Source organism: Mastigoproctus giganteus, chromosome 8 (genome assembly GCF_048544385.1).
Source record: "Mastigoproctus giganteus isolate SK-2022 chromosome 8, ASM4854438v1, whole genome shotgun sequence".
NCBI lineage: Eukaryota > Metazoa > Arthropoda > Arachnida > Uropygi > Thelyphonidae > Mastigoproctus > Mastigoproctus giganteus.
The window spans coordinates 118476852-118499655 of NC_143582.1; the positions used below are offsets into that span (position 1 = coordinate 118476852).

The 22804-nt window shown below is 36.9% G+C and overlaps 1 protein-coding gene across 5 annotated transcripts in view; it reads left to right on the forward strand.

Moving 5' to 3' along the window:
- LOC150081782 (opioid-binding protein/cell adhesion molecule homolog) overlaps positions 1-22804 on the forward strand; it is a 298024-nt gene that overhangs the window by 193644 nt on the left and 81576 nt on the right. For 3 of the 5 annotated variants that reach the window (XM_090379653.1, XM_090379656.1, XM_090379655.1), the window contains exon 2: positions 9408-9511. In XM_090379653.1, the coding sequence (XP_090235779.1) occupies positions 9408-9511 (104 nt within the window). Of the gene's footprint in view, positions 1-9387; positions 9512-22804 lie in introns of all 5 variants that reach the window. The other 2 variants (XM_090379654.1, XM_090379657.1) reach the window with 2 other exon arrangements.

A 22804-nucleotide genomic window follows, 5' to 3' on the forward strand; every position in this document is an offset into this window, starting at 1 on the left:
AGTTTCTTTTTTTTTGTTTCTTTAAATATAAATATTCATCTATATTTTTAACCAAAGGATTGTTTAAGAAGTGTCAATGCAGCTAAGGCTATGAGGCTTCAATAGACCCTGTCTTAAATTCTGTATTCTTTACCGGTTTACATTTGTGTCTTGGAAAGAGTCCATTTTTAATGGGTCTCCTGAGATCCGCTAACTACAATCCGAATGATCCACCAACTACAATCCGAATGTAAAATATATTTATAGAGAACCAGCTTATAATCCGTAATAAAGTTAATACTTTAAACGAAAGAAAGTTCATTGAAATTTATTGTAGCTCACATTTGTTATTTGCTACTTCTGAATAAAGATTATTAATCATAAAAGCAGGTTTAGTTGAACTTAGGAGGGAGTCACACGGTACGTAACGCGATTTTTAAAACACTTCAGCATTGCAATACTATCAACAGTCTTGCAAAAGCAGATTATTTTTTCAAAACAAATCTGTGTTGCTTTCATAATAATAGAAGTGTGATAGCATGAATTTGATGACGAATTCCCGTACATTTTCAGTGCTATAAAACGCATTATGGACTTTTAGAACAGACAGTTAGGTGCTCTATGGAATAAAACATGGAAGTTTTCTTAATTCCATGCAATAAAACAGCACAAAGAGGACAGACCCAACTTTGAACGAAAAGTCCAAGGAGAAATCTACCCACTCATTGACTGATCCAAAGAGAGGATGGAACACATCGATTGAAGTCTGGAGGTTCAAATTTTGAATATATTTGATGTACCTCCAGACTATTTGCATAGTTCAGATGCAGTACAGGAAGCAGGAATTATTAATTTTAATGCCATAAAAGATAAATTTGGATCTTGGCCTGGTGGGTAAAATTTAAACTGCTCTTGTCTGCTTTGGTAGACGCCGACAATTATGTGTATATGGCTGCAGGATAGTTGCAGATCCAGAGTGTAAGAAACCTAAGAGGAAAGGCAGACGCAATCGATCCTTTCCATTGGCTTTCTCGTCTGAATGACGTGCCTTGACGATTATCGCGCTGCTGTTCTGGCCTATTGGCAGACCCTATGATTGATTTTTCAGTGGTCTGCCAGTAGACCAGTTTTTCTCCTCGAACATACCTCAAATATCAACATTCAAACAAGGCTGGTATTTTTTCAGTGGTGACAGTGCAATTACATTCGAATCGAAGATTTTATTGGTATACGGTAGTTGGTGTTTTGTGACTTCTGTGGCTGACAGCATAATTGGACCAAAGGACATCGTGTAGAAGTCAGAATGGGAACTATGGATTGGATGGTTGTTTGAAATTCAGTGATATTTTAGGAGTGTTGTATGAGTGTCTGAATTGAACACATTGTATTATGTTGTGAAAACCTTAGCATGTTGTGAATGAGATCCTAATCTCATAGGTTCTCATAGCATAGATAACAATAATATTCGACAAAATGAAACAGCTTTTATCATTTGGTCATAGATGCGCAGGGATATGATGGAAAAATAACAGTACGGCCTATAAGAAAACAGTTAAAACGTTAGAAGAGTTTTTTTTATGTATTTTACAGAATAATAGTTTTTAGCCGGGCTAAAGGCAAATTATAAAGCTTGTCCTAGTCACAAATACGAGCCCTTCACTTTGTTTTTCTTCATAAAGCTGTAACGTCACTCTAGTGCTTTTCAGAAGAGCATATCGCCATCTTTAGAAATTGAGTCCTTTCATGAAGTAAGGGGAAAATTCTGTTTTAAGAAGTGCTGTTTTAATTTCTCTTTAGATTGAATAAAGGCTAAGAATATCGTGCAACTAAACTATCATTAATTCCGCATTTAAACCCATTTGTAAGGGAACCCGTTCTTTTGCTTGGTCTCTCACGCAATACACTATTTATGCAAGTTCCTGTATAGGTTATTCTGGATTAGTCATGGGTAAAAATAAAGCAGTTTTTAATTTTAATACGTTACAAATAAAAAGTGCCTTCAACTTCACTTCTTCCCCCTGTTATTAAATAGCTTTTGGATGAGAGAAATTCAAGAAACGCCCTTTGGAGTTAAGGAACCTTATGCGGATCTAACAAATATTTTTAAAGATTTAATTTGAACTTCGCGTAAACCAATTAAACCTTAATGGAAATATCATTGCTTTTTATTGTAATATTCATATAAAAGCGTAGAAATTATTTCGCTACATACTTAAATGATCAGAAAAGGTCAAATTATTCGGTCTTGACTGAGGTTTCGACGATTTTTCTCTCCAGAAACTATGTATTTTTATCTATCAAGACAGACAAGCCAAACTATATAACAATAAACAGACAGAATACGCCGACCCTCAAACCCTTAATTATTGTCCATTCATTCCCTTCCAATCAGCGCACAGCAAAAGATATCCTGTGCTTCAGCTATTGTAATATACAATATATGGATAGTCTATGTGATATGCACGGAAAATTGAAATGATAATTGCCGAATTTCTCTTTGTCCGATTTTTATCAAATTTCGGTTGGCTTGGAAAATGTTTCCAAAAGAACAAAATACAATTTCATGAAAATACGTCCACTGGTCGCAGCCGAGCTATATATCCAAACAGTAATTTATTATATGGAGCTGAAATATGGATCTTTGCAGTTCCACAACCCCAAGAAAGAAAATACTCTCGGAAGAATATTGGCTAGTCAAATGGTCCACATATAAGCATCACTTTCCACCACAAGTTCGAACAACCGAGATGGCTGATTAGATCATACTTCTCCTAACAATAACAGTGAGAAGCAGAACACGCACAACATCAGTAAAACTCTACGTGAAGCATTATATCATCTTTCATGCTACATAAGAATTCTATTAGTATCCATAAGGTTAGCTCCAACAGTGTGCCCGGTGAAAGATCTTTTAAGACGTTTTTTTTACCAGCACACCACCTTCTGCCTGTAATCCAGTAGATGGACATAATCGGAATTTACTTGTTGACCTGGACAAATATATGACTGACAATCAATGATCAGTCCCACAGTATTTTATAGTGTCATGATTAGTCTAATAATGTTTAATGTTATCTTTAATTTCTGTATATATGTGCGATCCATCCCTGTTTTCCGTGAATGATTCACGCACTAAAGATTATTTATTTTTTTGGTTTATGCGGATGGATGGATGGATGTATAAGAGAGACGGATAAGATGCAGACAAAACGGCACTTTATGATTTTTATTGAATACTCATATATACTCACTAGTCTGTTTTTATATTTTTAAACATTTTTATTCAAACTTAAGAGAGATTAACGTACGTGAGCCTGTAAGGCACACTCTTTACAAACTGTTCGAAACCTGCCACTTCTCGACCTGTGCAGGATCTGGTGGTTTCCAAGAGAACTCTCCCTGAATTATTAGCCGTTTGACACTTGCGGCGCAGAAGAAGAGCCCCATCGTTGTTTGCAGCGATGTCAGAAAATCTCTGGACTGCTGCCAACTCTGAGGGAAAAGGGTTTCCTTTCCTCTTAATTCTGTTTACTTTGGCAGCGGAGAGAGTCTAATTGTCTGCCGGGAATCTCTTCAGTCTTTATTTAGTGGGCGTGTCGACATCTCTTTCCACTCTTGTTAAGCAGTTGCACGTCATGGTGAAGAGGCACAAAAAGGGTGAGTCAGAAACAATAATTTCCGGAACGGCTTTCAGGATCAACATGTTTGCTGCTAAGAACTACCTGGGAAACTGAATCCCCTCCAGCAATACGTTACAACTTTTCGAAATACCAGCTTTTCTCCGGGGTCTTCTTTCCACGATGTGTGCGACAGGTTTACTTTAAAACTGAGCAACACGAAGCGAAATTGCGGTACTTAGTGTCTGTCTGTTTGTTGAGTTATGCCTTTCAATACGTTACGCTCTAAAACTTAGGTGTAATTTGAAACTGTATTTTAAGATGGTCCAATTGTATGGAAACTTCTATGCTGGACACGTTGATGTTTCACCTCGTTTACTCTAAACTGCTAGAAGAGGCGGCGAGAAATGTCATCATGGGAATTCTTTCGCTATTGGTGTCACACAATGCTAAGATGGTGTATGTGTTTTGGAACTGTATCATTCTTTTTTATTGCAGTGGCAGCTTTATTGTTGTATAACCCCGAATCCTCCATATTAATGTATGAGAAAGTCATTTCCTTAAATTATTTATTGATATTCAGAGTAGAAGCTACTATACTACAATAAAATTTCGAATATTAAAGGTTAATAATAAACGATGAATCCACGATACATTAGAATCAAAATGCCAGAACAAATGCACACATTAAAAATAAAATATGTGTAGGCACCGAACATGCTTTATCGTATTTAGTGGTTATACCATAGTCGCTGAAGATGATTAACTGGACTTTGAGATAGGCTCACGAAAACTACTACAGGTGGGAGAAGGGGATTGTTTCTGTCCTCTTACCATCCTACTGGTGATATCGGTCATCTTTTAATGAGGGTAGCTCTGCGACTATGGATCCACAGAGCCATGTTAAGTGGATTTGTTTTATGATTAAGCTTTATTGCATAACAATACAGGCCCATATACACGATCGTACAAAATACATGTTTCGTTCATAACTAAACTCCTCCAAAGAATCCCCCATCCTTACAACGTCATATTCGACACAACACAATAGGTAGTAAACATTCTTAAGCTTCTTCACCTCAAACACATCCACGAGACTGTAAAAGATTTTGCATCAAGGATATAAAATATTTATTACTCCACATAAAACTTCTTCACTTGAAAAGCAGTTTGTAGCAAGTAAAGGTTAAGAATAACTCCGCTCTATCGGTTGAAACTGGTGCCACGAACATGTGATTTGGAGCTCTGACAAATGAGATACGGTTCTGTTCTCTGGTGAGTCCCGTTTTAGACTACAAACTGATTCTAGATATTATTTCATCTGGAGATAACGAGGAATGCGGCACCACCGCATTCCTCCAACATCAGAGAAAGAGATACTTGTGATGGATGCAGTGTTCTTGTGTGGGGAGGTATAATGATCAACGGCCACATTCCTCTTCATGTTTTTGATAGGAGTACCGTAACTGCACAGAGGTACCTCGAACCCTACGTGCGACTTTTTAGGCTTGTGGTTGGCCCAGATTTTCTTTTCATGTAGGACAACGATACTGCACATAGAGCTCAAGTGGTGGAATATTTTTCTTGAAACTGAATATACACAACGACTGCCGTGTCCAGCACAATCAGCAGATTTAAATCCGATCGAACATGAGTGGGACACCCTTGGGCGTCGCATTGAAAGCTGACAGCCAACTCCTCGGTCACTTGATGAGTTAAGGTCTGCGCTGGTGAAGAATGGGATTTGTTGCAACAGAATCATATAGACACTTATATGGAGCATGGTTCGCAGCTGTCAGGCCTGTTTAGCCGTTGGAGAGGATCATACGCCGTACTGATATCATGCGACCATTTTTTCGAGCATCTTGTATCAACTTCTGTAATGTGACATTTTTGCTAATTCTTATACAGCCCCTATAAATGTCCCTTATACCTGTCCGAAGTTTCTCACTGTCTCCTCATTTGATCGTTGGTCTGCGGTACACCACCATACCAAATGATGCTTACAATGTACAATGTACATGTGTACACATTTATTCTCAATATCATCGAGTGGCGTAGACCAGTTAATTGATCCCAGAATCCAAAGAATAAAAGCAAGGTCATTTCGATGTTACCCTCCGCTGGTTTACGATGGTCCCGTAACCTGCATTATATGTTTGAACTTACCACTGGAACTAAATATCGTATCATCACTAATGGACGATTTTATATTTTGATTTTAAAAAAAATGCATTGATCATCGTCGTGCAGGTTGTATTCAAGAATAGCAAAGTGCTGGAGACCATCTATTCAATTAAGAATGAAAATTGGATTCATTGGCTGCTGCTCTGGGAATACCTGTTTCCTGGGAACGTTTAGGTTGCTTAGAAACCGAACCAGAATCAGCTTTTCTGTCTTTTCATTCTTTAATGTTTACATATGGCACCACAAACGGCCTTGGACCGCCGTTACTTAAAATCGATTAATTAGCTTTCCATCGGTTGCTTTGGTTCACTAGAGTTCTCTCTGGGGGAGTTTCTCATTAAACTCTGTGGCAGTTTATCGATATTTGGCATTCGATAAAATCTCTTCCAAACTTTCCACTTAAGTGAATCTTTCAGTTAACATAAACTTAAAAGAAAAAAAGGGAGGAGGGGAGGGGAATGAAATGTATTCAGTAGCCCAGTGGTCATTTCTGCTATGCAGGACAATAAGTCACTGCCTCGTGCATTTTTACCTTCTAGTTTTAATGATTTATAATCTAGTTGAATTGATCTTTATGTTGCCTTCATTAGCCTCACAGAATCGTTTATTTCCACCAACATTTACTAATTCATTTTGTTTAAGCAGGAAATATTGTAGTATAGTAGCACATTCCGAAGCAATGTTTTGTTGGTTCCTTTGTGGGTGCATATTTTATAAGATTCCGTGGATAAAAAGTTAATTGGTTGCCGAGCGATATAGATAGGACTTTATTTTGGTAATTTCAAATATGATCGCGTTTCCAAATAAATTTTTTACTCAAATTATTATGTATACAATCAAATAAAAATAATAATAAGGCCATGTTATGTTGTTTATAAACTGGCTGCAAGACATTTGTAAAATATAAAATTGTCTGCCGTCCCTGAGAGGCTGTTGGTGTCCCATTATGTTTATTGTGTAATAAACTCTAACAAATATTACAAAGATAATGATTCCATCCATCCTAATGGCCATCTTTTCACAAGCAGCTGTTCTTCTAGACTATGTGATGGAAGAGATTCTTGTTTTGATTCCAGTGAACTTTTATGGGTGCCAGGGTTCCGTTCTGTAGCTGGGCGTATTTAAAAAATACCTGCAATCAATACTAAAATAAGTTTTGTGGACCTTTTTTTTATTATGTCGCAGGTAGCCTAATTTCTGGCGAGTATTGTATGGTTCCTTTTCCAGAAACTCGGGAAATTCTAGAGAGAATGGAATTTTGAGGCCTTGGGCTATAGGAATGGAAAGAGCCATTTTTTTGTTTGAATTACAATACCTCGCGTTGTAATTACCTCGAATTCCGATCGTTGTAAATGAAAATTTGCTGTCTTGTTATAATCGACAATAGTTACGTTTTTCTTTAGTATAATCATTTTAATTAAAACACAGAAAATAAATAAGAAGGTGATATAGCAGGAACAGTAAATTCTTTGCGAATCTATAATTCAGAACATAATTGAGTAATGCAATATAGTCTCTATCGATTCTAAGTTCAGTGGATAAATTAATGGTACTGTGTCACATTATTTACGGAAGGCGTAATCGGTTTTTAAAATGATCAATATTTAATCTGAGATTGGAAATGAAGCTTCAGTATTCTTCAGCAGTGAACTAGAAAAAAATATCAATTTTTCATTGAAGAAAATTCTTTGTAATTCAGTTTGAAACTTTTCAGCGTATTCTCTAGCCGATGGTGAGAATAAAGTGCTTTTCTGTTCAAGTAGTTCTAAGTAACAATTATAAGTTTTCGTAAGTTTCATAATCCGAAATTTTCATTTAAAATAATGTCACGCGATTTTGTCACAAAGGCAAACTAGAAATTATAAAATTGATGACAGATAAAAGAATTCCTATATTATAGAAAACTAAAAGAATTCGTTTTATGATTAATGGCTACAGGTTTATGAGAATTTCACTCCACTGCTTCTTTTAGATACCAACCGGATATTTAAACCGGCTCATTTCTTTGTCTCTTAGGAGTTTCTGTATGATAGAACATTCTGGGTGGCTTTATTGTAATCGTTAGAGACAGTTTATTTTTGAAAATTGTTTTGCATAGATTAGAATTTCCAAACACGACGCTAAATAAACAACGTCTGAGTGAATTAATGATAGCTCTATTTAGTGACAACTCTATTAAAGTCTATTTTTTCTATTTTCATTTAGTTTTATTCTTTCAGATTGGGGCACATCTGAATTTACACACATTGGTTGGAGAATTATTTATAAAAAGGCACAATTCTTAAGATATTTTAAAGTTTTAAAACATTTAAGACCGTTCTTTATTGATGCATTTAATGATATTCGCAGCATTCTTTCTATTAACAGAAACCGATGATAATTATTTATAAAGCCTTTCTCAGAATTAATTAGTTGACTGATTAATAATCTCTATTGCTCGTTATGCATAAACAGCAGCATAGTTAAACCCGTCACCGACTAGGAGACTAGAGATTATACAAATATAATTGTAAAATTCCTAGCCTCCTATTTCCCATTCCATTATTATAATAAGGGAATGAGATACATAATACAGACAACTGAAAAGAATAAGATTAAAATTCAACAAACAATGATACATACATGTAGCAGAAAGCTTATACAATTGCACTTGAGCGATTACTATAACTTTCTAAAGAGTCGAACACAGGACCAAAGAACCTTATTACGAGAGCACAATTTAGGATGGTCACAGTCATTTATTAACTTGTATTTGAGACACAATCACCAGTTGGAGCATCGCTTCCTAACCTGAGGATAACTGTTACCAGACAAATACACAACGTGAATATAGAAGCGGTATAAATGAGGTCACATTAGAAGAATCTCTTCAATCCATCTTTTTCTTCCATCTGTTTCAATCCATCATGATTCGAATCATTGGAAATGCCTGAGCTGCTAGAAATCGCTCTCTGACTTTGGGTCTGATTAATCTTTACCACAGTATTGGAGCATAACGAAGAATATAACGTGATATATGATGAATTCACAGGTCCGTGGTGTTCGGAAAAAAATGATTTCAATATTAGCTTGGTTTTAATGATAAGCCTCTTCATGGATGTGGCGGGTATTCGTGGAACAATTAATTCTGCAAAATATAAGAGAAGAGCTGAACAAATTGCGATTAATGTTCTCTTTATTTAGTTTTGAACCGAAGATGGTTGTGCGTTACTTGGGTGAATGACTGTGATCACTATAATCATTAGTAACCTCATTATAAAACAGTGTATACGAAATTTACATCTTTTTGTATCGAAGTCTATATAGTATTAGTTGTCGTATGCCACCCAGCTCTAATAAAGCGTTAATGGAAAATTAGATCCCGAGATCTATCTTCTTTTATAAACCAAAAAGACAAAGTTTGAATGTTGTATGAATAAATAGCAGACATTGAGAATAATACAATCAGAAATTGTCAGTTTTAGAAATTGAGAGTTCCTATTATTTTAGGAGTGTTTTACTGGTTGCTGTACACAGACTTAAAATATATTTAGAGGGTTCTTATTGACCTAAAATTTATTTTATGTAAATTGAATGTTTAACTAAGATATTACACATTCTGCAGTCCGTTCTCTCTTCCAGTAGCTGACCTAGAGCCAGAGTTTTCAGAACTTATACCGAACGTTACTGTAGCTGTTGGAGAAGACGTCAATCTTCGCTGTATTGTGGAAAACCTAGGTTCGTATAGGGTAAGTAACGTGACAGACAATTCATGTATTTGCCTAACCACCTAAGACTGTGAAACCTCCATTCTTTTATATAAATCCTTGTGAAAATAATTGCATGAATTTTTAATTGGTCGTTAAAAGTTATGGCGAGATAGTCGTACTTTGTGAAATCGATGAACGTTCCTACGAGTCGCCATCACTGTCTCGAGTGGATTCCTTTTCGGTTATGTAGTTGATTGAACCTGAAGTTAAGCATACCTGTATAAACTAATGAGAACTGAAATTTAGATATTAGCAAGGACTGGTGGAGTTCGATGTCATTGAACGTTAATACTAACAAGCTAAAAATTCTAAAATTAATCTGAATCTCAATCTGCAGATGAGTTATTCGTAAGCCCTTTTCTGATTGTGAAATTTATCTAATTTTTTTAGGTACAGTGATTGTGGCACCGAAAAATGCACGTCTACATTAAGTGGATAATTATTATCTGCTTAATGTAGATAATAATATATACTGAAAGGACGTAATATAACAAAAGTATACAGTTATAAACTTGCCTAAAAATGTTTGCAAACTCTCTGTAAAATGTTACTAGAAATGTATCGAGATGATATTAAAGCAATAGCGCAGCTACTGATTTAATATTTATTAAAGCAATTTATTATATGAGATATTTATTTATTTATTTTTCCTCTTTAGCGTATCCGGTGGCGATGTCCAAATATGTTGGCATCGGTTCAGTTACATCGCTGCACTGTTGGTTTTTGCACTTATTATGTCTCTTGAATTGTCTGCGTGGGTAGCATTATGGTATTGACATCGTTTTCCCTACACTGGATAGAAAAGATCCGGGTCTGAATCTCCTCAATGACACGAGAAAGTTTTATGAGTTTTTTTTTTCATTCCGTGGCCGAGTTATTCGGTCTCAGGCGTTCATCCCTTTCTCCCCGGAAATTCGAGGTTTTTGTTCAAAAAATCGACCACGGAATATCATAATTTACAGACACAATACGCATGGTTAGATGAAATAAATTTCCAGCTGACCCTAACGTAACTGAATTTTTTTTAATCCATCTTTTGAAATCTTTTAAAATTGTCGTTAGAAGCATTTTCTTTTTATATACACAACTGCGTATTAATTTTGAATTTATTCGGCCTTTCAAAATTAATGTAGATACTCACAATATCATATTTCTTTTAACCATCCTTTTTATTTACTAAAATTGCAGCCATAACGAATTTAATTCAATTGGCGTGATTTCTACCCATTTCTTCTTTTGTTGCACTACGCAAGAATGCATAGGAAAACATCGAGATGTGAATAGAATTAGAATTAAATATGAAATGTTTATCTTTAATTAAGTAGTTGTTTTATTTATGTAAATCATTCCTATTTAACAATTATTTCAAAAATTTCATTGAAATGTTAAAGTCTTCTTTAAAGAAATCTTAAAAAAACAATCTAATAAAGAATTACTTTGACATGTTGGCATTCCATTTGTTTATCTTTACTATTAATGTTTTAGCGATCGTAGATAACCCTGTGAAAACTCGGCGCACGTTCATAGATAACGAAAAGTACTTTGATTTTTCGAAGCGTGTTATGATTGTCATTAAATATTCTAAACTAGGCAAATATTTGCATTGATCGCTGAGCGGACAGAATTATTCTTAATAAACTTGAGGAAGATGAAAAAAAATTCAAATAAATAATTCATCCATCAAATGGCATCCCATGTGGTATTCTTTGCCGTTAAGGTTCGAATATGATTTGGATGTCTTGTGACTTTAGTATAAAAATAAGTATAGTGGATGGCACAAATATTGCGCAATAATACAATATTTGTGTCTTCGTTTGTTTTTTTATTCCTATTTAGCGATTCAAATTTGCAATACTCTATAAAGTTTTCGTCAAAAAGCCTTTTATTGAACCAAAACATAATTTAATTTCATGTTGCATTGATTCAGTCCGTGATAGTCTTTAGAGAGTAATGAGTCTCGATTTGGTTTGGGCATTCAATTCTATTAAGCAACTACTGGATTTACACGGAATATTGCATATTCTGTATCGGAATAATCGCTCACCTCGATATATTAGACAGTACTGCGTGGTTGGTCGCTAATAATATTCCCAAACAGCTTTGGTTGACTTCTCTGCAGTCATATCCAACCACTCCATAATATTCGACGTCGTGAGCAACAACAAGTGGACAGCCTAGAGAGTTTAGTATTGCTCGTGCGTTGAGGCTTAGTATGAAACGCTTACATTCGATATATCTATGGTGGCTGTTGAATACAGCGGACTGTTCTCGACAACGAAAACGTGAACTTGGTATTAAATGTGTAAAGTGCAGAAATGTACCCAAACAAACCAGTCAGGATGTATTTGTGTCTACCATTCCATTATACCAGATGGTTATAATTAAAGTGTGTCACTTGGGAAGTCTATAGACAGAGAGCGGATAATCACATAGACATTTCAAAAGGATAATTTAGACAGCTTGGAGATTAAACGGTCAGGAAAAAGTCTTCACCAGTATGAAGATGGCGCTGCACACTTCCAATGGGTAATAAAATATATAACATATTTTATATGTTATATAAAATATGTTATCTGGCATCTGTCTCTGTTCCAAATCCTGATTATGCCTACAATCCAGTTTTGTTCATGGCCATCAACAGTTTTTATTCTTTCTTGTAACAAATTCAACACATTTTGTTTGTTTTTAGTTCCCATTAACAGTTCACAAGAATTGAAAATCTCAGGAAAAAACTGAAAGAGAAATCTGTTTTATCCATCTCACACCATTTATTCAAGACAGAGTCCCACATTAAAGTGTCAAATCTCTGCAGTCGTGCAACGGGATCTCGATCGTTCTTTGTCTCTTTGCACAGTATAGATTTTCTGAAAATCCCGTGAAGTCTATTGTCATAGATTATCTGTCTAGCTAACTCTGTCACTTTTGCCCTTGTCCTTTACGTCCTTTTACCTGGCGCCATAAATCTGAACTTTTCTTTATCCGTCAATGCAGAGGCAGTCACCTTTACTTGGTCTAGTGGCATTTCTTTCTATTCACTTAGCCCTGAGGCCTTCATTCAGGCGTATTTACGATTATGTCTTCATATAATAGAAAGCTTTTTAGAGGAGATTGCCCTAAGGTGTAACGAAAAACATCACTTGCTTTTTAGTTAATCCCGCACCTAAAAAGAATAATAAAAAGTGCATCTTGCGAGGTTTTACCACAAAAATGAGGCTCCTCATTCCAAAAATGAGGATATAACTCAGCTAAACAGCCTTTAAAATTGCAAAGTAAACTTGCAGTCAGTAATGCCACTGTTGTTCACACATTCCCTTACCAAACAGTAAAAAAGCTTTATTGAATACTTCTTACTAGAGTAAAGGAATTTGTAGAAGTAAGAGTTATATGCCCATTTCGATATCCCTCTTCATGTTCTTCCAAACATTCTCCATTTGTTTTCTTCGAATCTAGTATTTGCATTTAGCCAAGGCCATAGTAAAATATCGTTGTTTCTTTGAGTACGGCTTTTATGCAGAAATTCTTACATGGTATCGGCATGACGAATAGGTAAGTTCTTAAATCGATTCGAATTGGTGAGGGTTACTTACAGATGAAAGATGTGGCGGCTGTCCGTTTTGTAATCTGTGAAGTAGGAAGTCTGTTGGGTCGGAAGAATGCTAGCTTGGTAATACACAGACTAATGGATTAACAATAACAGCAGGTAAAAGTGAAAAGGATTTTTCCACTGCTTCTATTGGAAAGTGCAGAACTCCAAAATGTCAGGTACTGGGGACTTGGGAAACGAAAAGGATCTGGGAGTTGTGTAGTCTGATATGAAATTCTCTGAACAGGCTGCCAGGACAGCTCATGGGGTTTTGTCAAGGATACAGTAATTTTGATAGCAGGGATAAAGATGTGATTATTCCATTGTATAACGCAGTGGTCAAGCCACATCTTCGGCACAACATGCAAATATGGAGGCCTCATTTTAGGAAGGATGTAGAGCTGTAACTGGTGAGAGAAAGGCAATTATTGAGGGCTGCTCTTACCAAGAAAGGCTTCTGCGAGGTGATCCGACTGAGGTGTTTAAGACTTTGAATGGATTGAGTAAACTCGATGCTGGGATTCTTCCTCTTGCTCAGACTATGCACATGAGGGGGGATAAATTCAAATTGAGGAAGGATGGTTGCAGAATAGATGTGTGAAAGTTTGCCTTCGACCAACCAGTGGTTGATTGCTGGAACAAGCTTTCACCTGTTTTTGTAGAAGTGGACAAATTCAAGGAACAACTAGACAAACTATTGGGTGGGAATAAATAGGTGAAATGGATTTTTTTGGCTGATGCCATATAAGCTTGCTCTCTTCATCATTTGTCACTATTAATACTAATACTGAGTTAGGTCAATATCTAGGGATTAATCCATTTGGGGCATTAATAGGAGTAGGGAGTAATCCGATAAATTCAACCTACAGATAACAGCAACAAGCTTTTTGTTGGAGCGCTACGTTCTCTATAGTGTGGTGAATGCTCTTTTTATACAGCTTGCGTTTTAAGCCCTACCCTATGACGTACATTTAACATTGAGTAATAAGTAAATACAGTATAATAAAGATCATACAGTGTAGCGTATAACCCATCAAAAATGGCTGGGGAAATATTTAATTGAAAAGAAAAAAAGAAAAAAAACGTGTGTCTGGGAATGGTAGATGATGTTGTTCCTATATTATAAATATTTTATCAATTTTCTTTCTGGCGTATTAGAACTAGTGTAGTGAGAGAACAATTCCAAACAACGGATACATAATTTAAAATCCCTGATTACATTATTTTACGAGATTATCTCTTGTCATTTTTAAACTGAAGCAGTTTCATTATTATCTACAGTTAATAAAATTTTTATGTGAGCATAGATTAAACGCTGTCATGTTGAATTTTATAAGTGCTATTCGGATGTCGTTACGGTAAACTCTGAAGAGCAAAAGACCCAGAAGCCATCTCAGAGCGGGCCCCATAATGCGACATATAGAGACCTGATGCCAGATATTTTTATCTGGCATCAGGTGAACCACTTCTGAATAGTCTGTAGAAGAAAGAGTAAACGACATCAATTAGCAGAGATTTCTCCAGGGCTGTGGAAATACTATGACCCTCCATCTATGGACGTTCTTGTGGTACAGCGTCCACATACTTATCCGTACTATTCAGGAATGCAACAGAGTTTCTTTTGTATGAAACTGTTAACTTTCGGTTTCTTCTGTTTCATTTTATGAATTTTTAAATTATTGTTTTAATGTTCGATATGCGAGGACATTTTGTAAATATATAAACTACATTTGCAAAACACACCAATTTTATTTTTAAAAATGTGACCAATTTACAAATTTAAATTTTTAAAATAAAATACCAAACAAAAACTTGTAATTTAAAAATAATTATAAGCATTTATTTAAATGCTTATAATTATTTAAAAATAATTATAAGCAGAACTACACTGCTCGACAAAAATACCAGAACACGTAGAGAACGTGGTGTAACTCGTGAAGCTTACGATGAAGCAGGACAAAATCCGGAATGGTGACGTACTACAGAAATGAAGCGACAGCAAGAATCTTCGGACAGGTAAGAGGGATATATATAGGGGTTATATAAGAATTACCAAGAAAGGTCAGATTACGGAAGTACATACAAGACGCTCGAAAATATGGTCACATTACATCAGTACGGCGTACGAGCCCTCTTCAATGGATAAACAGACTGACAACTGTGAACTTTGATCGATATCAGGATATCTGTAAGAGTCTGTGGCAACAAATTCCATTCTTCCACCAGCACCAAGGAGTTGGCTGTCGGCGTGCAATGCAACTCCCAAGGGCAACACAGACATGCTCAATCGGAATTAAGTCTATTGGTCGTACTGGCCAGAGTAGTCGTTGAATATTTCCAGTTAAAGAAATTCCTCCGCCACTTGAGCTCTATATGCAATGGTGTGTTGTTGTGCATGGAAGTAAAATCTAGGGCAACTGTAACCATAAAAAGTCGCATAGGGTTCGAGAATCTGTTCTCCGTACCTCTGCGCTGTTACGGTACCCCTATCAAAAACATGAAAAGGGTAGCGGCAGTTGAGCATCATTCCGCCCCACACAAGAATACCGCCTCCACCTTAATTGTCCATTTTTCTGAAGTTGGAGGAGAGTACCGCATTCTTCGTTGTCTCCAGATTAAGAAACGCCTGGAATCAGTTTGTAGGCTAAAACGGGACTCATCAGAGAACAGAACTGTACTCCATTTGTAAGGACTGCAAGTGACATGTTCATGGTGCCAATTTCAACGAGCTCTGCGGTGTTTGAGTTTAATGTGATACAAACCACTGGTTTCCTGGAATAGAGTACACAGTTCTGTGGCCACATTAACCCCAAGAGACAGGTGATGACAGGACATTGTAAGGTAACGTCTTGCTGTTAGAGGCAAATAGGGGTCTGTTCTGGTTGACGTCGCCTTCATAAATGAAGTGTATTTAGTGTCTAACGGCATCAGGGGTTTCCCCCATCTCCTCGTTGCTTTCAATGTAGGTTTTTACTCTGGCTAGCCCTTCCACCTAGTTTCCTGAGATTTCAGTGGCTCGGGCCTAAAAAAAAAAAAAAAAAAAAAAGGGAGAACGCTGGAATTTGGTTAGACCGAGAGGTAAACGGTTCGAATTTTAGCATTTCAATTTTTAACGTATCGCGCCTTCACTGATGGTTTAGACAGAGTAAGGAGAGAGAGAGAGAGACTGAAGACTGGAGGCAAAAGACAGAAATATGGAGACAATAGCGAAGGCACCCCCAGGGAAGGTCAGTGGGGTAGGCGCATTCCCCACCAGGGGGAGACAAGTAGGAGAGGAGACGGAAAAACCCTCCTCTCCCCCAACCCGCCTGGAAGAGGAAATGAAAGTGGCTAGGCAAGGTGCCTGATCGCCAGGTGGCGTGTTGGTAGCAAGGTGATTTGGGGTTGTGGATACAGCTAGTGCAGGGGAGGTATTTCTGGGCTCTTCTCTTTTACTTCTTTCCTTCTACCTTATTCTTTCCCTTTTCCATTTCTTTCTTTATTCTCTCATCTTCTTCTCTCCTCTGGTTCTTTTAGTGTATTGTCTTTTAAGAGTCGCTGGGTATGGAGGATTTGGATTGATCGTTGTGGGCTTGTCGAGTTGCTGAGAAGCCATGCCGGTAGCTTTACGAGGTGTCAGTCTGTGGTTCTATGGTCGTGGGAGAGTTTTTTGTCTTGAAAATAGCTCCTGCGCGAAGAGTGTGAAGGCACAGTGGTGTTCCTCATTTTTCAACACGAGCCCTTCTTGATTCCTGAGTGCGAATTGGGTCTTCGTCATGAGGATGCAGCGCAGGTCCTCGTAGGTAGGACATTCACATATGAGGTGGTCCCAGGTTTCTTCTTCCCATGTGAATCTGAGAGACCAAAGTCGTAGCGTCTGCTCCTGAAGGAACCACGTCCCGTGAGGGAGGAGAACGGTGGTGTGGAAGCCTGAAGCGAACCATGCAGGCTGGCTTGGGTTTAACCGATGTACATCAGGGAAGAATTTCCGGTTTATTGCTCCACTGGGGAAGTAAGACCAACAGGCCTGCCAAGTATGCAACATGTGTGTCGTTAGACGCCTCTTTTCACCACTTGTGTTGTTTGTTGGATCGGTGGTGAAGCAGCCCACGGCGCACAATTTACAGGTCTAGGGGAAGGGAGCGCTGTATGGTGTCTAGTTGTCTCCTGTTTATTGCAGTGACTGCATTGTTGTACCACACACCTGCAGCATATGACAGAGCCGGGATGAAAACAAACAGCCTTGTAGTAAAGGGAGAGTGTCCTCTTCTTCAAGCCCCAGTCCTTTCTAGTAACTATGGAAATCATAGCGGAGTAATTCCTGATTTTGGTTCGTAGGTAATTGAGATGTGGGTTGAATGACATGTTCTTATCCAGGACTACCCCGATATTTTAGTTCCGTTTTTTAGCTTTATGGTTGTTCCGTGGATTTTTATCTGTGGGAGTCTCCTAATATCCAGAAAGCCCCTTAAGAGGAGTGAACTCGTTTTTTCCGGCGAAATTCTGAGATGGTTCTCTCTGGTCCAGTGCAGCAGTGTTGAGATTCCTGATTTGCCGTTGCTTCCCTTTGGGCTTCGCTGTTTGCCTCAAGCATCATTATCAAGTCATCGGCGTAGGCTTGCGTTTTTACTGTGTTTAGGTCAATGTTTAAAAATTCATCAAGGACCAGATTGCACAGAAGGGGTCCCAGGACAAAGCCGTGCGGCCTACCAGTGAAGAATGGTCGCGACTCCTGGCAGTATGGAGCACTGACGTTGACTTTTCTATTTGCTAGGTAGGTCTGGATGCATAGTTAAAAGTTGATGGCTATGTCTGTAGAGCGCCCTCTCAGAAAACCGAACTGATTCGGAGAGGAGAGAGCCCCACACCAATGTAATGGGTTTCAATCTTTTGATAGAGCCGTTGTTCAAAACTCATGAACTGCTTTCATAGTGCCAAGACTACACCTGCGTGACAAATTAAACTAACCAGCCACCTTCGCCTACGATTACCCGGCCTCAAGTCGATCAACGTCCCCCCCATCTCGAAGAATCATCTAAATGACAATGACTTGCCAACTTGAGTACTGGAGATGTGGCTACCTCACTGAGCAAGCCAAAAAACGGGAATGAAGTGAGGTGGTCGCAACTTGTGTTTTTATAGGCATGAATAATTTGGATAATGGGCAGCTCTGTAAGGTGGTAGATCGATTTCTGTTGGATACTCGGAATTTGAATCCCAGGATGCCTATTATATCAAATATTCGCATTCAGTGACACTGTCCAAATAAAATATTCATGAAAAACATTTTTGTTCTGTTAATTTTGTCGAACAGTGTACGAACATGCAGCTTTAGCATTAGGAAACATGATTGGTACGATTGAAAGTAAGCCGTTAGTTTGGTTAGCAACTGTAGTTGGAATTTAATGGACAACTCCTGCAGAATTCAGATGTAACAGTGCATGTAAAGTGATCTTTTTAAGCTCATAATTTTCAAATCATGGCGAAACTTTGTTCATTAAGATAAGTTCTATCTAACTGTAATTTTTTAAATAGCAAATGTCATTTACTGATTCAATACGATATTGTAGGTTAATAATGCATTAACTGAAGTCATTGACGAATTCTTGAGTTTCATATTTTATCTTCGAGAATTAGAATTCTGATCTTTGAGGTATTCATCACATAAACTATTTTTTATTGACTTTTTTTATCTGTATTATATTGCAAATCTGACGGGGTTGGCTAGGTCGCTTAATACAATAAATAACGAAAAAACGTTGCATTTTATAAGAAGACTATTTGTTCTATGTGTTCAGAAATCATCAAAAAAAATCACTTCTCATAGATTGGTTTAATTATCAGAAATTTGGAGATGGATAGCATGCATTTCTTCTAATTTTACATCGCAATAAGAATTCACTTTGATCTGGTCCTTGTTCGCTTTATATTCTGCAGTTTTGTTTTTCAAAACAGGGTTGCAGATGGCTCATCGGATAAAAAAACCACTTTGTGGTGAGTTTCCAAACCTAATATTTAGTTTATTTTATATGGACCTACTGGATGTGCACATTTCGTAAGTTTAAAATCCCCAAAATGCATTTTCTTCAACACTGTTTCAATTCGCAAGTGTATTTCGTTAAGTAAATTAGAGTATATATTTGAAAAATTAGTTTTGGGATGTGTTGTAAAGAATCATTACTGGATATTGATTATGCATTATTGCAACATTCTGACACGAACATAAAAAATACTTTTTTATTTTACAGCGAATCATTTTCCAATTTAGGTAGAAAGATAGATAACATTTGCGCTCATATAGTGCTCATCAGGTTCTCCAGTATACGCTAATAGTTTCATCATCTATTAATATATATTTTGGACGTTCTCTGTGATGGATTACATCTGTCGTGTGCTCTTCCTTTTCTTTGTCAGCCTTCGTTGGAGGCATGTCTTTATTATGGGATTCGGTTACAATTCTCTGATAGCAAAGACGTTTACTTAGCACAACAGTTCTCCTGTAAAGGGGCATCCAATATCTGAAAGTTAACTGTTTCTCTGCTAACATGCTTTTAGTTAACACCACGGAGTAGTTTAGTAAGATTGATAGCTTTCTTTGGGACTTCCATCGGTTCCATTCACAAAACACGCATTAATAATATGTTCCTTGAACATGTTGTTCTGATCTTAATATGAGGTAACATTTCATATTTTATGTGAAGAGGATATTGTAATTCGTAATTGAACTTTTTAAACTATCTGTGCGAATTTATGGTAATCGAGAAAGATTACGAACTGCTTCTGCGAGGCATTATTTCTTTTTAGGCGGCGATCTTATTTCATACTGAGAACGGTCAAACTACTTAAATATTAAATGTCAAACTTGCATATAACTGATGATCACACTGAAAAAAATAACGAAATAACGAAAAACACATAAAAAAAATAATGTGTCCTGCAGCTAGCATATTTAACGTGTTTTACAATTAAGAGTCATCGGCAGGCGTTAAAAATGTTTTAATTTTCAGATATTTATAAAATTCATGGATAATAATATAACAATGTTTTTAGTTTATTAATAATAATTACATATCGGTTACTGAAAGTATTGGTCTGCGATACACCATCTATAGTTGTTCTATTACGTGTAGTATTTATCGAAAGATCTGATGACATGTCCAAGTTGAAGAATGTTTTTATAAATGTGCACAACCCTTTTCCAGCCTCAGAGTTTAATTGTAACGAAAAACCGTCATGCGAAAAGCGTTACGGAAATGACGTCATCTTCAGCTTCTGCCAGAAGCGAATTATTGTAACCTGTATTGTTGCAATCATACTCGTATGATGGCAACAATAATTTATCTTCACTTTGAAACCAGATGCGTTTTCGAATTAACGCATTTCCCAGTTTCCGAAAGTTTTTTTTGTATCTTAAAATCTAAATATTTCTGTTTCTAAATTCCTTAGCTCTCTTCACCTAGAGGGATCCTCTAATCTGTGGGCGGGGTATATATCTTTTCTTGTGCTGGCAAAGGAAAGTCATTTATTCCTGCGTCTATGAAAGAAGTAAAATCATGCAAAGCATCGATCCAATGATACTTTTCATATCTTGTTTTCATTCAGAGAGAGAGACAAGCAGTGCAGAGTACATAAAAGAACAAACATTTTTGGTTCAAAAATCGTATTTTGAGAAACAGAGAGGAATATCTTCCGGTATTTCAGATATTTTTGATAAATAAATAAATATTGTGAATAACTCAGAACCACTCTAAGTGATTGAATTATATAGTTCGTAAACTTTTAATACTGTAGAGGGAGAAGAATGATTGGCAGCGCGATATAAACTGAATGTAGGCCAACCAATTGCTTATTCAATATTTCATGGTTATTGCGACATATTAGTCATTTTTATTTCTTCAGCGATAAATACTATTAACAGCACGTGTTTATTTTGTACAGAGATAGAAATGGAATGAAAAATAATATCGGCATCATAAAGTAGTTTCAAAATTTAACTAATACGAAAGGTGTTGTAATTGACCAAAACACAAATCTGTACAGGAATAGTTATCTCATCGACAAGAGTGACAAAAACTCTTGTTGATGACGAAATACGATACAATCGACAACGGGGTGCAGTGTCACAGTGCGATGGACTCCAAGTTTCTTTGGAAGGCGGAAGTCAATCTACGAAACCAAGTTTGCTCAACTGATATGGGCAAAACGTTGTAATACCACAAGCCCCAAGTGGTCTCATGATGACTCGCTGTCTGTCTGTCGATGATTACATTATGATCTATACACAAAGGGACCCAGGTTGTATTTTTGTTTAATGGCACACAACGAAGGCAAAAGAGTGCGGTTTGCTGATGAAAATGGGGACTGAATCTTGGACCAATAGACTACGCTATACTATTCAAAGTTAAAACAGGGTTCCCGTTGCAAACCGGAAATCGATGCATGCTGATCTGAAGAGCAGCTGGGATACGACATCTGCCTGCCTAGAATTATTATTGAGAGTAAAGAGATTAGGGGTAATGAAGCCATAGCGCGGAAAGCGTCACTCTCCATGGATATACGCAAAGAGGTATCGTGTTGATATTCTCGACCCATGTATTCGATTATTTTACGGTGCCACCAGAGAACAGTTTCTCACCATCCATTCATTTGCATATGAGTGTATAGCCAATACTATGAAGATATCAGTGCTAATATGCTATTGTTGTTGTCATTTCATTTTACGCAAAGACAGCTGAAGCCTTTGTCTCTGTGTGATATATCTGTTTTGTGGAAGAAACCAACGTGAACTCTCGCACAATATTAACTGAATCGTTTACAGTGTGAAATAGCCCATGAAGGTTTCTTTCGTCTAGACGGGACTATATGAAGTGGTTTGGACTTGATGTGGAAGGACCGAGATCGTAACCACCGCGATGTTAGCCACGAGACTTAAGCGCTTTGACCTATAATATTGTCGTTAATATATTTTAATGTTTAATGCTTAAATTCTGAATATGAGTTTAGTCTTTTAGTGAGAGTCTTTTATTTAGCTTTCCAGAAATCATATTGACTAGAAGCACAAGGGTACAATAACTTGCAACGTGTCAAAAATTCATTGTTCAATATCATTGCAGGATGTAATCTGTGGAACCTTCTTCCTTGCATAATTCGCGATATGGACTCAGATTTGTTAAAAAAGCAGGAAATATAATAAAAGTTCCTTAACGACATGGTAAGTCAATTTCAAAGAAGAATGGAGATAGAAATATTCAGGATACTAACAAATGTACGAAGGTTCTTATGAAAGAAAAGAAATATTTATTAATTGAATAAGTTTTATATTACTCTAAAATTCGTCTTCGTATGACTCGAGTGAAATAATTTTATGACCATATCTGAAGACAGAATCCACTCCCTTCAAGACGGTGGGTGGTAGAGGTATACAGCAAAAGAAATCCTTAATGCCACCTCATCTAGGGACCAAATCTTCCATAGCACATCTTCTATTCTGATGGATGTATGTGAAGAGCATAAGTACTTCATTTGTGACTCAGCAGGCACTTAGATAATGGAAAGGATGAAGTTTACTACAACGTAATTGATTCTTGGTTGCCGCATTGAGTTTGATGACATCAGAATGCAATTCCTCCGTTGTTTTAGAGTAAATTCGTACTTGCTGTCTTTGAGCATGGTGGATAGTAGGTTGACTGCTAGACAGAACCACAAAGAGC